This window comes from Trichomycterus rosablanca, chromosome 5, assembly GCF_030014385.1.
Source record: "Trichomycterus rosablanca isolate fTriRos1 chromosome 5, fTriRos1.hap1, whole genome shotgun sequence".
In the NCBI taxonomy this organism is placed as follows: Eukaryota; Metazoa; Chordata; class Actinopteri; order Siluriformes; family Trichomycteridae; genus Trichomycterus; species Trichomycterus rosablanca.
Window position 1 is genome coordinate 11,662,328 of NC_085992.1, and position 16,087 is coordinate 11,678,414.

At 40.0% G+C, this 16,087-nt stretch overlaps 1 protein-coding gene across 1 annotated transcript in view; it reads right to left on the reverse strand.

Moving 5' to 3' along the window:
- Nucleotides 1-5,735: 5,735 nt before the first annotated feature.
- rock2a (rho-associated, coiled-coil containing protein kinase 2a) overlaps nt 5,736-16,087 on the reverse strand; it is a 59,907-nt gene continuing 49,555 nt past the window's right edge. Inside the window, exons 21-32 of the mRNA XM_062995417.1 lie at nt 14,676-14,779; nt 13,879-14,065; nt 13,019-13,112; nt 12,296-12,390; nt 11,978-12,169; nt 11,035-11,203; nt 10,172-10,242; nt 9,250-9,338; nt 8,554-8,632; nt 8,171-8,432; nt 7,302-7,515; nt 5,736-6,009 (exon numbers count right to left, since the gene is read on the reverse strand). Of these exons, the coding sequence (XP_062851487.1) occupies nt 5,736-6,009; nt 7,302-7,515; nt 8,171-8,432; nt 8,554-8,632; nt 9,250-9,338; nt 10,172-10,242; nt 11,035-11,203; nt 11,978-12,169; nt 12,296-12,390; nt 13,019-13,112; nt 13,879-14,065; nt 14,676-14,779 (1,830 nt within the window). The remainder of the gene's footprint in view (nt 6,010-7,301; nt 7,516-8,170; nt 8,433-8,553; nt 8,633-9,249; nt 9,339-10,171; nt 10,243-11,034; nt 11,204-11,977; nt 12,170-12,295; nt 12,391-13,018; nt 13,113-13,878; nt 14,066-14,675; nt 14,780-16,087) is intronic.

Below are 16,087 nucleotides of genomic sequence, written 5' to 3' on the forward strand. Positions count from 1 at the left end.
AAAGTGCCCGGGCCAGTATAAATAAACCATGTGACTTTATGATGGCGTGTCCATAGACAATGTGTATTATAGATAATCATGAGTTAACACTTAGGAGCACTGTAAAAATACAGTAAAATAACACTTTCACAGCAATGGCAGTCGCTCGCAAACACATTCACACATTCAGCTGAATTTATAGAAAAATACTCGACCACTTCAAACCATTAATATCAGGAGGTGAATAGATGCAGATATGTCATCGATTTCTCTGCAACAAAAATACTGGAACTCGCTCTAGGTGAAGATACTTTGTGTTCACACTTTTTAAATCCTACATTTATCACTTATAAGCAACTGGCCCTTAATAATCAAAAGTACTAATATTTTCCAGCCCAGAATCATGAAAATGTTTTTCTTCACATAGAAAATTGTCAGTAAACTCAAGATTTTAGTTCTATTCATCAAAACCTGCAATCATGATCATGAAGGGTTATGTGTAACAACCAATAAAATAAAGAGGGCAGGGTTCAGGATTTTACATTTAGCAGGTGTCCAAACAACCAATGCATTGCTGTCGTTAATAGTTAATCAAAGGTTTTACATAAAGCATAGTGACATTATATATCAGTGCCAGACGATTAAAAGTTATTTTCTATGTAAAAGTGTGTATTAATAGTTCTGTTCTGTATTGGTGTGTATTGGTCAGTGTGGACACCGTTCTACTGAAACACTATCTGTTGGGAGCTTTTAATGTAGTTAATTAATTAATAGAGCAACCTGCAGCCTCTTTACATTATTGGTTGTGACACAGAAACCCTTTCTTTCTTGAGAACATTTGGGGTATAAAAACTGTAATTAGATTGTGAGGTTTTAAATGTCACCCTGTTCTTGTTGTGATGCAAACATTAAGGCATGTGTGTGTAGTGGTTCTTTATTTCATAATGTAGTGTTCAGTACCAACACAGAATTGAAGACAATCATAGCCAGAAGCTTCAATACTACTTCCAGATTTGACTGGTGCATCTCAGCATCTGATGTTAGAAGCGTGTCCAGACAGTTTGCATGGTCAGGTAAAATAGTGTCAACATTCTGTGACGTTCAACACACGCAAAATTCATCCTAATGAACATTTTAAAACAAACCACTGTCTCTGTCTTTAATTTTCTAAAGTATAGGACCTGGTCACACCTGAAACTTGCTGGTTGTTCTTTTGCGAAGCAAGTGTGGTCAGCCTCAGGTTGGGGGTTTATTAGCTAAAAAAATAATAATAATCTGCTATTGTATTTATTGTAATATTTCCATTTAAAAATCCTGTTTGACAGAGCCATCATGCTACATTCAAATAGAGTCATATATTACTAAAGAATTACACAGAAACCTTTACTACTGTGAAATTTAGCCAAATTTTTTTTGTTAGCATTCAATGCTATGCGTAACAAAATGTGATTTGTCCTTCAGTGTTTCCATAAAGCTAACAAACACATCGGAGTAAAATTTTGATATTCTAGATCATTTTAGAAAGTCTATATAATTGACTTACCTTAATAATAGCTAGTTAAAGTATTGGCCTCAGTCGATAGCTAGCTTACACTAAGCATTCATATTTCCAGTCACCTACCATTATTCTTCTAGACTAGTTTGTTGTTAGCTGTTGATGCTAAGTGTATATGAGGTCTTTTTATTACTGTACCATCACATTAAAGGGATATGATATAGTTCATGAATTTTTTGTGTCATTCCCTGTTAGTACAGCTTTAAATTTTTACTTAATTTACCAACAGATCTGAGTAAAATGTTGATATTCCAGATAATTTTGTCTCATTTCCATGGTTACTACACCATTAGAAAGACCCTAAAGTTACTATGTATGAGTCGTCTAAACACGTCTGAAGAAAATGCTAATATTCATGAGCTTGGTGTCATTTACTACTCTGTTGGCTAGCTAAATCATTAGCCTAAACAGATAGCTTTCTGTTAAAAAAATGATGCAGATGGCAAAAACACAGAGAAACTTCGGTTTTCTTAGCAATTTATTGCTACATCTGAGGAAAACTTGATAGCCCTGATACATTTGTTTGGTCATGCTGCATATTTATTGTACAGACAGCTGACTTAGCTACTGAGGCTACTAGTTAGCTAATGGTGATAATTCCAACAACTAGACTGCTAGTCTTAGTCATTGGCTAACTTCTACTTTGAAGCCATAAGTTGTAGTAATTAAAGCATGAATTCTATTTGAATGTAGCAAGTTTGTCCCATTTGGAAGGCAATGTTTTTGTATGAAAATGTTAGCCAATTATCATAACCCAGTGTTGGCACAGACCTAGATGAAATCCAGAATAGAAAAGAACAGAAAAAGCAAAATGTATAAACATGTATTGATAATTTTCTTCACAATCTTGTAGTGTGTCTCTTTGGTGCTTTTGTCCAGGTAAGTGCTTTGCATTCTGTGTTGGAGAAGTGAAGTTCTGGGCGTGGAGGGTGAACATCCAACATTCAGAGGGAATCATCTTCTCTCCATTTTCTGTGGAATTTTAAAATGCTCTGGAAACCACAGCTGTTCAAAACCTATAATGTTCAAAACACGCCAGCATAACTGTTTTGCTAGTTTGGACTCTTTAGGAAATGTTAAGTCTTTAGTTGAGGTGAAAGGTGGAGAGCCCAACCTCAGCACGAAGTTACACCACATTCCCAAAGTAAGGTTAGCTAAAGAGAGGAGGAGGAGGAAAGAGACAGATCGTTAGTTTCACCACATTGTAACGTTACTCCATAACATCCAACAAATCCACACTTAGACATGTGCCGATATACAGTTATACAATAGAGTGACAAACTGATCATGTGCAATACTCATATAACAGACATTTCCAAATATGGGAACTTCCACAAGAGAGTTTGCAGCCTGGATAAACCAGTCATTGGCATAGGTGGTTCGAACAGCTGCCTAGGGTGAAATGCAGAAGAAAGTGTCATTCTGTCTGTCCATAAACATAAAATTGAGTAAATCTGAATAAAATAGGTAGGATAAGAACTAATCTGGCTTAAATTCAGTATAGCTGGTTAAATTGTTTAAAAATAGTCACCAATTTACATACACTTGTAAATAGACCTGAAACACAGGTGACACCGACCACGGTCAAGAAAGCTTGACCACTATGGGCTTAGAATAAGTAATAAAATGTCTCTGTTTTAAAAATGTGACCTCAAAGTTCAACTTCCTCAGATATTCTTGGATTAATCTGACCATATGGACAAAAATGTCTCTCATAATAAGGTGTCACTTTGGGGTTTCTTCTTAACCTTGGCAAAGAGACCACTGTTTCATGTGGTTATTAATGAATGCAGTCAAAATAGCTATTTTTATTTGGGTACAAGTCAACAAAGTTATAGGACTTTAGGAACTTTCTACACCACAAACTTTCTGTATTTATATTTTTGTGAATGCCAAAACATGTCATTTTAATTGTATTTTATTTATTGTGGTTTCTATAGCAGGTTAGCAGGTTAAAGTTTCTCCACAAGGGGGAGCCTCTGGCATTGTAGTAATTTCCAAGCTTTAAACATTTACACTGTGTCCTTGTTTATACATGGTAAAGCTGGACCAGGTTTAAAAGGGTGAGCAGTTGGGTAAATCTCGTACAGTGCGTCAAGTGGGCAAGTTAGCTGTTACCTACACCGCCATCTTATGTGCTGGAACGGTACGGCTATCAGAAGCAAAAATCACCAAAGGTTGGAACAATGTAAACATTTTTACTTCTCAATCACGGCTTCATACATTTTTTAGGATTTTTTTTTTTAAATACACACTTCTGATCAAAGGCGTGTTAATAATCACATGACAATTGTATATCGGCACATGTCTATACACACCACAACACCAGATCAGACCATGCATGCAATACTGACTGCACTCACGCAGAGCAAAGCACTTCAATTCATAAACTTTTATTGCTTGAGGTAACAATAATACTAAAATAAATCATGTTTCTGCTTCAATACATGTGCATATTCTAACAATATTCTCAAAATTGTCTTAAATTAATAATTTGATAAATAAAAAACTTAACAAGAAAAAACACAAATATTAAATAAAGTAAAAACAAAATCAGGTTAATCATTTGTTCAGAAGGCTGTCCCAGTCCTCTCATCTCATGTTGGTGAACCTGACCTGGTGGGGCTGGGGTGAGAAAATTCAAAGATCAAACATCATAAAGCAGGCTGATAGAAGGAAAGACAAACCAAACACCCGATGGTAAACATTCTCTCCTTCATTAGTATGAATCATGAGAACAAAATGGGTTTATGAGATGTTGTGAAATGTAGTGTTTTGTCAAATGAAATGTGAAAGAGAGGATGTTTTTATAAATAAACCAAGCATCTCATATTGAGCAGCAGCAGTCATCAATTATTCCCAACCCCAACTCTTAAAATCAGTCATCAAGCCAGGAGTTACCATGATTTCACCCTGCATGCTCCTCACACATTAAACACACTGACAAAATCATCATCGACCTCATCCAAAGCCCAATACCAGTCCTCATGGCCCACATCCAGAAGTCTGAAAGGGAGGAACAACGCTCGGGTTTAGCCCACACAGAGGGATCTCCACCTTCCAAGTTCTTACAGGCCGAGGTTTCTAAATCATACAGGAACACTTGCTGCCAGCAACATGCTGCTTGATGACCTGCATTTGGAAGCTAATTTGGTGAAAATGATTCTGTAATTTGCTCACAGGAGAAATACCGGAGTTTACGGCCCACATCTAGAGGGTTTACAACTCTAAACTAACGGAAATGGGAGATTTCCCTGGGTTCTGAAATAGAGAGAACCCTGGCCTGCCAACTGCTAATGATCTGCATTTGGAAGCTAATTTGGAGAATTGATTGAAACAAATAAAATTTCCTGCATGGGAGAAAAACTGTATTTATGGCCTTCATCAAAACCCCCAAATAAAAAGGAGTGTCCAGGTTTAACATACCTATTAACTGTACAGGGTATATTTACTGATAGCTTGGAATAAGTTTCCGCACTTTTATATTTTGGTTTGAAACAGTGAGGGCAGGAGGAGTAGTAATTGGTCGTGTCTGAGCGACTATAGTCCTGATTAACGCCATCTGATTTCCACCTTTTTGGAATTTCCACACTGGGGGAAATACCAGTCCTCACTGTAAACATCTGGATCCATTATGGGGAAAACTAGTGGCCAGTTTTGGCCTTTAGACAACATGCTGAACAGCCTGGGCTTTGGGATTTCAATTATTTAGTTAAGATTAACACTAAAATTAAATTAAAATTGTGCAAAATTGTTTTTCTTCCCTAGGAGGTTTCCATCAGCATTTTTATAGGCACCCAGCCAAGGATCTAGCTACAATCAGAAGTACTAAAGTAGATGAACTTGTAGACAGAATTTAAAGACTGTATGAGAATTAATATTAAAATTGATATGGGATTTGGAGAGTTGAAGGTAAGACTTTAGTAAAAGATCTAGCTAAGCCCCTGAGTGCATAGATGTATTTTGTCAAGTTGTAGGAGCTGAAATGACTTGTTAGTAAAGAAGACATGCTACGGAGAGTGGCGTCACCGTTATTATTCCCAGAAAAATGAACCGGAGCGAAAGCAATACTAGTAACATTTACTGATTGGAGCACCCTGTGTATAACCTCAGGGCTTAGCTCAAGCAATTCAGCTCTAGTTCATTTTGCACAGCATGTTTTAGCACTAAAAAAAAGGTTACATTCCTTTCCAGCTTATTTTTACCCAGTGGCCAACTCGGGGTTGAATTTGGCCGGGTTACATGCCATGAGAACCTCCTCTTTCCTGTCCATGTGTTCTTTGTGGCACTTGATCTGGCACCGTTGGCACTCCAGTGCCAAGGGAGGTTTGATCATGTTCCATAGGGGTTTAGCGCAGGCTTCACATGTGGTGGGGAAGTGGTAGAGAATGGGCAAAAACACATGACCTTTGTGGAAGATGAATTTCTCCCTGCCTGGAGGGGGCGCTGTGGGATCCGCTGAGTTTTGCACAATCCTGTATGTGTAATACAGAGTTTGCACTATATGACCAGTTGATAAACGTTAACAACTACAGAAAGCTTGAAGATAAACACACTAAAAACATAATGTTAATAATAAATGAGAACTAGCCAAGACGGATCAGCATTACAAAGAAGATTATAACTAGTGCTTATAAGCATTATAAAGACATGCTAAGTATTATCTCACACTAGCCAAACAATATTTTCTAAAATACAAGATACAGAAACAAATAGGAAATAATTTGTGGACATTATATGGCCAAAAGTATGTGGACACCTGACCGTGAGCTTCTTCGAAAGCTTTCCACACAGTTTGGAATGTCTCTGAGGCAACTTGTGCCTGTGTTCTGTCAAGTTTTGTAAAGTTCCAGTTCATCTCAAGATGTTCAGGGCTTTGTGCAGGCCACTGTTCCTTCAGACCAGACACATTAAGCCATGCTTTTATGGACCTCACCTTGTGCACAGAGGCACTGTCATTCTAGAACAGGAACAAGCCCTCCCCGAAGTGTTGCCACAAAGTTGGAAGCAGGTCATTTGTTTTATAACATTGATTACATACACCTGCTATATGTATGTGGTTTTGGACAGAGTGGCTTAGTGGTTAGGGTACTGGACCAGTGATCAGAAGGTCACTGGATCAAGCCCCACCACCATGTTCCGACTGCTGAGCCCTTGAGCAAGGCCCTGTACCCTCAGTTGCATGCATTGTATACAGTCATAATGGATAAAAGAATCAGTGAAATGACATGAATGCACATTTAAATAGAGGTGTGTTTGGAACATAATATATAAGATGGGTGTCCACATATTTGTGGTCATAGTTTATCAATTGTTAGCAAACTTTAACCAGTGATATTAAATAATTAATAGTATTAATAAGCGGGTCCCTCTGGGGTTCCTTTCTATTGATGGATGGGGTAGAGAGGAGTAACAGAGTTTAAAGCAAAAGATGGGCTACAGTCAGTAACTGTATACCCACAAGGTTCATCTAAGTTGGTGTAGCTCATAAAATGACCAAAAATGTACATTTAAGGCGGCTGTTCCTAATAAAATGCTCATGTATTTTGGCTCATGGTATGGAAGTTGGATAACTTGGCCCCAAAATAAATATATTTATGCTTTACAAAAACATGTTGTGTTTTTATTCAAGGGGGCAATTACTTTTTCACATCCTTGACTACAAGAACAACATGAGAAAATCAATGATGGAAAACACAAACCCATGACCATTCATTCACATTCATTAGAAAACTATTACAGATTGGCTGGCGTGAATCAGACTCACCTGGTTTTCCCGGTTTGTAACTGGCGGCTGGCTCTCCTCAGACTCTGACTGGCCTGGACTTTTGTGGGAACGCGAGGGGACGAACGGTGGCTCCACTCGGGGCCTGGGGGCTTTTTAGGGATCTTCTTAACAAGTCTGCTAACCCACTTCTGCTGTTCCTCCTGAGACGTGGCCAGCAGCAGCAGGTTCTTGGCCGTGGACACGTCGTAGTTCACTACAGAGACAAAGCACTCAAGGTCATGTCCAGATAAATATGGATACACGGCATGGCCAAAAATATGTGGAAACCTAAAAATTACATCAAATGTTAAAGTCTCAATACATTTTGGAACATGACTTCAAAAAGCATTTGTGAGGTCGGGCACTAAAATTGGGTGCAGTGCACTCGCAGTGGGCATTTCAATCAATCCTAAAGGTGTTGGATGGGGTTGAGGTCAGAACTTTTGTTAATTGAATGTCAACAGCTCCAGAGTTCAAGAGTGATCTGCTTTACACTCAGCTGTTTGGCATTGCGCATGGTGATCTTAGGCTTGTGTGCTACTACTTAATTTTAAAAACCTAACCCATGTGGCTCCTGATAAATAGTTCTTGTGCTGATGTTGCCTCCAGAAGTTGTTTGGTACTGAAAAACAAAAATTTCTTGAGGATTCCTAATCTGTGAGCTTGTGTGGCTTTTATGGCTGAGCTGTTGTTGCTCCTAGACATTTTTACTTTTACTTTTTACAACAGCTGAGTGGTAATCATTCTAATTGGCACAACCCATTTACTGCCAATGGTCATCTAAGCAGAATTCATGTACCTGTTAGCAGTGGGTGTAAGCAGAAACCAGACAGGCAGCAGACACATGTACCCAAATATATAGTGCTGACCTTTACACGGCGCAATGACCTCCTCTTTTTTGTCCATATGGTCTTTGTGGCACTTGATGTGGCAGCGGCGGCACTCAAGGGCCGGAGGAGGCTTGAACATGTTCCACAGAGGTTTGGTGCAGGCTTCACAAGTGGTGGGAAAGTGGTACAGCGTGGGAATGAACTCATGTCCCTTATGGCAGATGTAGCTGGACTTCTCACCAATAGGCAAAGGCTCTACTTCCTGTTCCTTTTTACTCTCACCCTCGTTCGCATAAAGGATCTGTAGAGACAAGAAGGCTTTAGGATACGTTACAGATCTCTGATGGAGCGCAGGAGGACCTGACGCAGCAAAAATCATAAAATCCTATTAGGAAAAAGTAATGAGTGGGATGTTTGGGTACCTGGAATATCCGGGGAATCTCTTTAGCGTCTGCACGGTACACATCCGTCTGCGTGACGGAGCGAACGTGGAAGAGTTTACTATAAACGGAACAAAATAGAAAGGTGAGATAAAGTCATTACACACCTATAGATTAGCACAGACATCCTAACAGTGATACCAAACAATCATTTTCTTATTATTTTACACTTTAGGACAGAACATAACACAATATCACCCCTAAGTGGTCAGCAAGTGTAAATACAAGTTCTATTAGTAAGGGGATGCAGCATCCTCATCTGCACCATTTAAAATTGTTTTAAATTGTTTTTCTGTACCCCTTTTATCTAAATGAATCACTCTCAATTCCCTATTAGAGTTCCTCGGCTGGTTGCACCACTCTAACGCTGGTCAAAAAGGGCCACAGACTGACACCTGCCCCCTGGTGGCTTCTTGCATACACAAGAGTTTCTCTACTACTTGAATAGGTGCCTCGACCACTGTTGCAGCAGCAATAAAAACAAAACCCTATCCAACCCTCCATTCTTTTTTTGTGTCTGTTAAGCACCCAGCCAGGCCAATAGTACCACTGAGACTCAAGCTTGGGGGCTCGAACAATGCCACATAAAATATCTCAAGGTCTAGATTTTAACAAGAAACAGTTACAGTAACAATTGTTCATGTAATCAAGCTACCATGTGATGAAGATGATACTCACTCTATGTCTAACACCATGTACGGGTTGGAGTGTTCTTTATCCTGCTCACTGTTGTAGAACAGGATCTTCTTACTGCTCACCACCACATACTACAAAAACACAAATACACACACCATCACACATCATCCATCCATTCTTACAATGTGTACTGTACACCTAAAGGTACAGGCCATGAAAACGTTAATAATTTTGTAGTCAATATTTTTTTCCTTATTCCAGCTGCTCTTGTATTTAGGTGTCGCCACAGTGGATCATTCTGGTCCGCGTACTATTCCTGACTCAACCCTCCTTATTTTATCCGGGCCTGGGACCAACACTGACAAGTGCACCTCCCAGTGGCTAGACCTCCCAATGGCTAGACCCAAAGACATAGTCAATCAAGTCTCGCTGAATAGTGGTTTTGCCAGGGAGTTGTTGGCACAGTTTAGTTGTCATAGCATGGCTGTATACAAACCGTTTGTTACTACAGTTTTGCTCTCAGTGACAGCTCAACTTCTTTCATGCCTCATATACTTCTATTCTAGCGATTATGAACCTAAGTTTTATGCACAGAGACTACACAAATTTTGGCCACCACTTGCCTACCTAGATGATATTTAGTTGAGAAACATATTTTCCACAACATTTTACACCTAGCACATACTTCTCGAAGTTCTACTCGCAGGACATACTACTTCATTGTTTTTTTTCATAGTGCCTTATGGAGTTTAAATATCACAGACCTAAGGCTGAAGGACAGCGCCCAGGCAAGAAGGACAATTTGTAGGTGGACGTTTCAAAGTTCTTAGATTGGATTGTAGTACCAAATCAACTCTGTACTCTCTACACTTAACACAAATAAATCTTACATTTACTAACTTTGGTACTGACTTGGCATCCTAGACAGTAGATATCAATAGAGTGTGAGAGTAACATGATTTACCTTTCTCTCCCAGCCAAAACGTTTGGTGTTGTTCCTCACAGGAAGTGACAGCCAGCCCTCTAATCTGGTTTCTGTGAACAAAAATGTTGGCATGTTTCAGAGCTGACGAAGTGATGTCAACACAGACATGAACATCACGTTACTTTATCATACACACAGTTCACCTCCCAAGGTGAAAGGAAAGGTGAAAAGTTTGCAGATGGATTAAGGTGAAGAGGTGGGCAGTCATTCAGGAAAACAAGGAGAAACAGAAAAAGGAGGGAAGTGAAGAATGAAAAGTGATCTGTGGAAAGACAGAAAAACAAACTATAAAAAAATGGTAGAACTTAAAAGAAGGTAGTCCTGTTGGAATTTTAGTTCTGCTATCAGTCAACCATGCTCCTACACAGACACAGGATTGGCCATGTGTCTGTAGGTAGGGGCAATGGCTGAAACAGGTTCCTTGTTGCTAGGGCAATTGCAATCACAGAAAAGAAAAGATGCTATCTCAACAGAACAACAATCTGAAGGAAGTCCAGATATTAATTTGACCAGGAATTAACAAAACTTTGCTTTCTGTTTCGTTGCATTATGGACTCTCGCTGGACTAAGGAAACCTACTAACAAAATCAGGCATTTAAACAGGTGAGGAGACCGTAAGTGAGGTCTTGCAAAAGTGGCCAGACTTAGGGAGTTTAATCGCACCCCATTTACCCAGCCAGCTGTGAGACTACTTCCCTTACATAGCTCAAAACAAGAATACACATCTAGCTCCACAAACTAAAAAGCTAAAGAAATTGGACATGCTGAATTGAACTGAACTGAATAAACTACTGAAAGGACAAAGAGTTGGAATGCTGTAGTAGATTAACGGTAAATGAAACCTGGTAGCGATTCGTCGGTTTCGAAGTCGGGGCCGCTGCTCATGCTGGCTGAATCAAGGGAGTGAACGTTGAGGGAGTTGAGGAGGCCACGGAGCTGCTCAATATCACTGTCTTTACTGTCCAAAGCCATCTGCAGCTCTACTCTCATCACCGACTCATCCGCTAGTTGCTGTGGAGAAACAATAACCATCCGTAGTCTTACTATAATCATTTACATGTCATTAAACTTTAAAAAATATATAACATAAATAATAATGAGGCAGGTCATGGAACCTATCTACATCTTAACCTTTGTTAGAGAATCAGTGATCAGTCTTATAGCAATTTAGCATGCAAGTTAGCTAAAAGTAGCAAACCCTGCATTTTCACCATCTTAGTCTCGAGTTACTTTAGTTTCATATAGTTACATTGAACAGTAGCCAAAGGTTTGAAAAGCATTAAACTGTCATTTAATGTATACTACATAGTCAAAAGTACATGGACAATTGAACATGAGCTTGTTGGACATCCAATCTCATAACCATGGGCATTAAAAGTAAGTCACACCCACCTTTTTTTACTGTCTCTATAACAGCATCTACTCATCCTCACATTTTGGACTGTCTTTTGTTCAGTCAATAGAGCATTTGTTAGGTTCAAGCATTGATGTTAAGTAAGCAGACCTGGCTCCAAACTGACATTCCAATGCATACTAATGGTAGTGAATAAGGCTTAAGGTCAGGGTCACTTTAGCTCCTTCACAACTGTATTTAATTATATTAAATAACAGGAGTTAACCCCCGTTATCAATGGATGTGGCTAAAACACCTAAACTGAATTTAAGTAGTGTCCAGATACTTTCAACCATACAGTCTGGACAATGAAAGCTAGCCAGCATGAATTATTGAAACATAATTTGTATATATTACTTTCTGCAAGCTTTACTGTGAGTTTTCAGTCGTACCGCCTGCATTTCGTTGATTTCTCGTTGGTATTTGATGATGGTGCTGTTGAGCTTCTCCCGTTCTGATCGTAGCTCCAGCTGCAACTTCCTGTTCTCCTTCTCCTTCCTCTTTACATCAGTGTCATTTCCACGACGACTGCCGTTGCGGCTCAGATCCTTCCTGTTCATGATCTCAGCCAGCTTGTTCACAGCCTGATTTAGAAGGAAACAACAAAGAGGGCAGTTAAAAAAGCAGTTTACAGACAAAGAAGCTTCCATTAGCTGATGATTGCTGGTAAGGTATGGTATAACAGTATGTTCGACGTGAACATTGTTTACCTGAGTTTTGAGGGTTCGCTCTGACTGGAGTTGCTTTTCATAAGCCAGTTTCATCTGTGAGATGGACTGTTCCTCATCCTTCAGCTTCCTAAAGTCTAAAAACATTAAACTTTGTTTCAATACAATCAAACAATTGAATATACAACTCCCTGATTATGATGCACAGAATTTATTAGGATCAATCATTTATAAGAATATTGTTTTAGAATTGCTAGGAGTGAGTCACCAACATGTACGAACTGTTAATGCTCACCTTTCTATTAACAGAGTTAATTTAAAGAACGAGACATACTGGACGTAACTAACAGCAGAAACAATGGCTTAATGCATGCAGATGAGAATCTTGACTATTTAGTCGGTACAAATATGTAGATAATATAGTCTAGCCCCAGACGGGGTACCATTACTATAGGGTACAATGTCTGCTTTTTATACAAGGGCATCATTTCATTGGTTTACAGATTTTAAAAGTTAACCAATACTAGAAATATTCCTAATCAATTATATACCTACTGCTGCCTGTGGCAATAATACCTGCAGGTAATGTAACAACATTAATGGTGCCCCGTGTGAGGGACACTAATTTGCACCTACAATGACATGATTTGTTTCACTGTAGTTTTAAATATGAAATATTAGAAGATGAAAACAGTGTAAGAAACCACTTGTCATTAACTTATTTTAAAACAAAATATATACAAATCATAATAAAAAGCCTTTTACCATCCAGTGCCTCCTTCAGCTTGTTGTTGAGCTCCTCCTTCTCGTTAGCCAGGTTTGCTACATCACTGGTTAGTGTGCGGTTAGCTTCCTCCAACTGCACACACACACACACACACACACACACACACACACACACACACAAATGTTCAAAACACCTAGAATAACCATGCACAAAATTCTGAAAACTTGAAGCTCACGTATTAACACCATGGCTCCAAACTGCTAAACTCAATTTTGTCTGTTCTCACTCACCACTCTAAATCACAGTTTTTGCAAATCTCTGTAATCACTTCAAAAGTGGTAATGAAATGTACAAACCCCATTTTCAAAAATATAGAGGCTTAAATTGGTATTTTGCAATTGGTATATGCTGCTATGAAGTTCCTGGGAAAAGAACCCCATGTCTATTTCAGCAGGAGAATGCCAGGCCTCATTTAACTCTAGTTAAAACAAATTGGTTAATAGACATAGAGTGCATGTGCTTGACTGGCCTGCCTGCACCCCATATCTGTCTCCTAATAAAAAATACATGGTGCATGATGAAAGACAGACAGCGGCAGCCACAGATTGTTATGCAGAAGGGCACAAATTCCAAACACAATCACTATCTTCAATTTCCACACAATTAAAAGAAAAGGTGGTGTGACCGAGTGGTAAACATGCCTCTGTCCCAACTTTTTTGAGGGTGTGACGGGCATCGGTTTTTAAATTGTTTATATTTAACAAACAGAATTAAGTGAAGGTTCAAGTTTCTCAACTTTTTGGGAAATGGGGATTGTACTTTTACCACAAAGTCCATTAGGGCTTAACTAGGGCTTCTTAACTTCCATTGAGCTTCCACACTAGGCTGCGTTACTGACCAAGCTGATGGTGGTGTCCTTATCTGAGAGTTCCTGTCTGTGTCTGGCCATCATCTCTTTAATCTCCAGCTCCTTCATGATCTTCTCCTTTTCCAGATCAGAGTACTGCTCCTCCGCTATCGAACGTGCTAGCTGCTCTGAATCTGCTTTCGTCAAGGTGATCTCCAACTGAGCGGCCAGAGAATCCCTGTAGTGCACACACATACACACACTTAAGAATGCTTTATGTTCAAGGTCAAAACCTTTTTTAGAAATAAAATTTCTGGCCGAAGAGAGCCACAGACTAGCACTTGCCTCCTCTGACACATGTGCAGTCAACCAGCGAAGGTTTCCACACAAAGCCGCAGTCAATACAAAGAGTAGTGCTATGCCCTGTGTGAAGCCCTTACCACTCGGTTCAGAGCCTAGACCAGTACTTGGGATCAGATACTACAGCGGCAACAGGCCCCATATGTCCATCCCTCCCGCAGACATTGCCAGTTATGTCTGTAAGATGCCCAGTCAAGTCGGTCGCACCGCTGAGATTCAAACTAAAGAGCTAGAATAGCGGACCTGTGCCACCGAAACACTTAAGTATCTTCGGGGATTGTGATCTAGCAGATTGATTTAAGGTGGCAATAACAACACCTACAAATATGTTTGGAGACTGCAGGTGTTATAAACATTTTGGTTTGTAGAAAAAAAACACAGTGCTTCGTTCTTTTGTGCTTATTCAATTAGTTTAATCAGAAAATTTGTAATACTGACGCTCCCCTAAAAATCATGTCTCCCCACCTTTCAACACACACTGTACTCACCTCTCCTCCTGTAGCTCCTGCAGGTTCTGCTGCATGTCTTTATAAAGCTTGTTCCTCTCCTCACACTCCTCCTTTAACTCCCTCACCTGAGTCTTATAAAGTGTCTACACACACAGGCACACACACACATTTTGTAATACACATCATAGTTAAAATATGAAACAGCATTCACAACCACACTGGTTCTGACCTTTTCCGCTTACCACAACCTGCAAGCTGTCTGAGACAACAATTGGTTTTGCTAATGTCTTATGTATAGTCATCTTATTAAAGCAAACTGCATTGCAGGTGTTTTAGCATGCTAGCCGTTCTAAGCCAATGTACAGGGGTTGGACAAAATAACTGAAACACCTGGTTTTAGACCACAATAATTTATTAGTATGGTGTAGGGCCTCCTTTTTCGGCCAATACAGCGTCAATTCGTCTTGGAAATGACATATACAAGTCCTGCACAGTGGTCAGAGGGATTTTAAGCCATTCTTTTTGCAGGATAGTGGCCAGGTCACTACGTGATGCTGGTGGAGGAAAACGTTTCCTGACTCGCTTCTCCAAAACACCCCAAAGTGGCTCAATAATATTTAGATCTGGTGACTGTGCAGGCCATGGGAGATGTTCAACTTCACTTTCATGTTCATCAAACCAATCTTTCACCAGTCTTGCTGTGTGTATTGGTGCATTGTCATCCTGATACACGGCACCGCCATTGGATGCACATGGTCCTCCAGAATGGTTCGGTAGTCCTTGGCAGTGACGTGCCCATCTAGCACAAGTATTGGGCCAAGGGAATGCCATGATATGGCAGCCCAAACCATCACTGATCCACCCCCATGCTTCACTCTGGGCATGCAACAGTCTGGGTGGTACGCTTCTTTGGGGCTTCTCCACACCGTAACTCTCCCGGATGTGGGGAAAACAGTAAAGGTGGACTCATCAGAGAACAATACATGTTTCACATTGTCCACAGCCCAAGATTTGCGCTCCTTGCACCATTGAAACCGACGTTTGGCATCGGCACGAGTGACCAAAGGTTTGGCTATAGCAGCCCGGCCGTGTATATTGACCCTGTGGAGCTCCCGACGGACAGTTCTGGTGGAAACAGGAGAGTTGAGGTGCACATTTAATTCTGCCGTGATTTGGGTAGCCGTGGTTTTATGTTTTTTGGATACAATCCGGGTTAGCACCCGAACATCCCTTTCAGACAGCTTCCTCTTGCGTCCACAGTTAATCCTGTTGGATGTGGTTTGTCCTTCTTGGTGGTATGCTGACATTACCCTGGATACCGTGGCTCTTGATACATCACAAAGACTTGCTGTCTTGGTCACAGATGCGCCAGCAAGACGTGCACCAACAATTTGTCCTCTTTTGAACTCTGGTATGTCACCCATAATGTTGTGTGCATTGCAATATTTTGA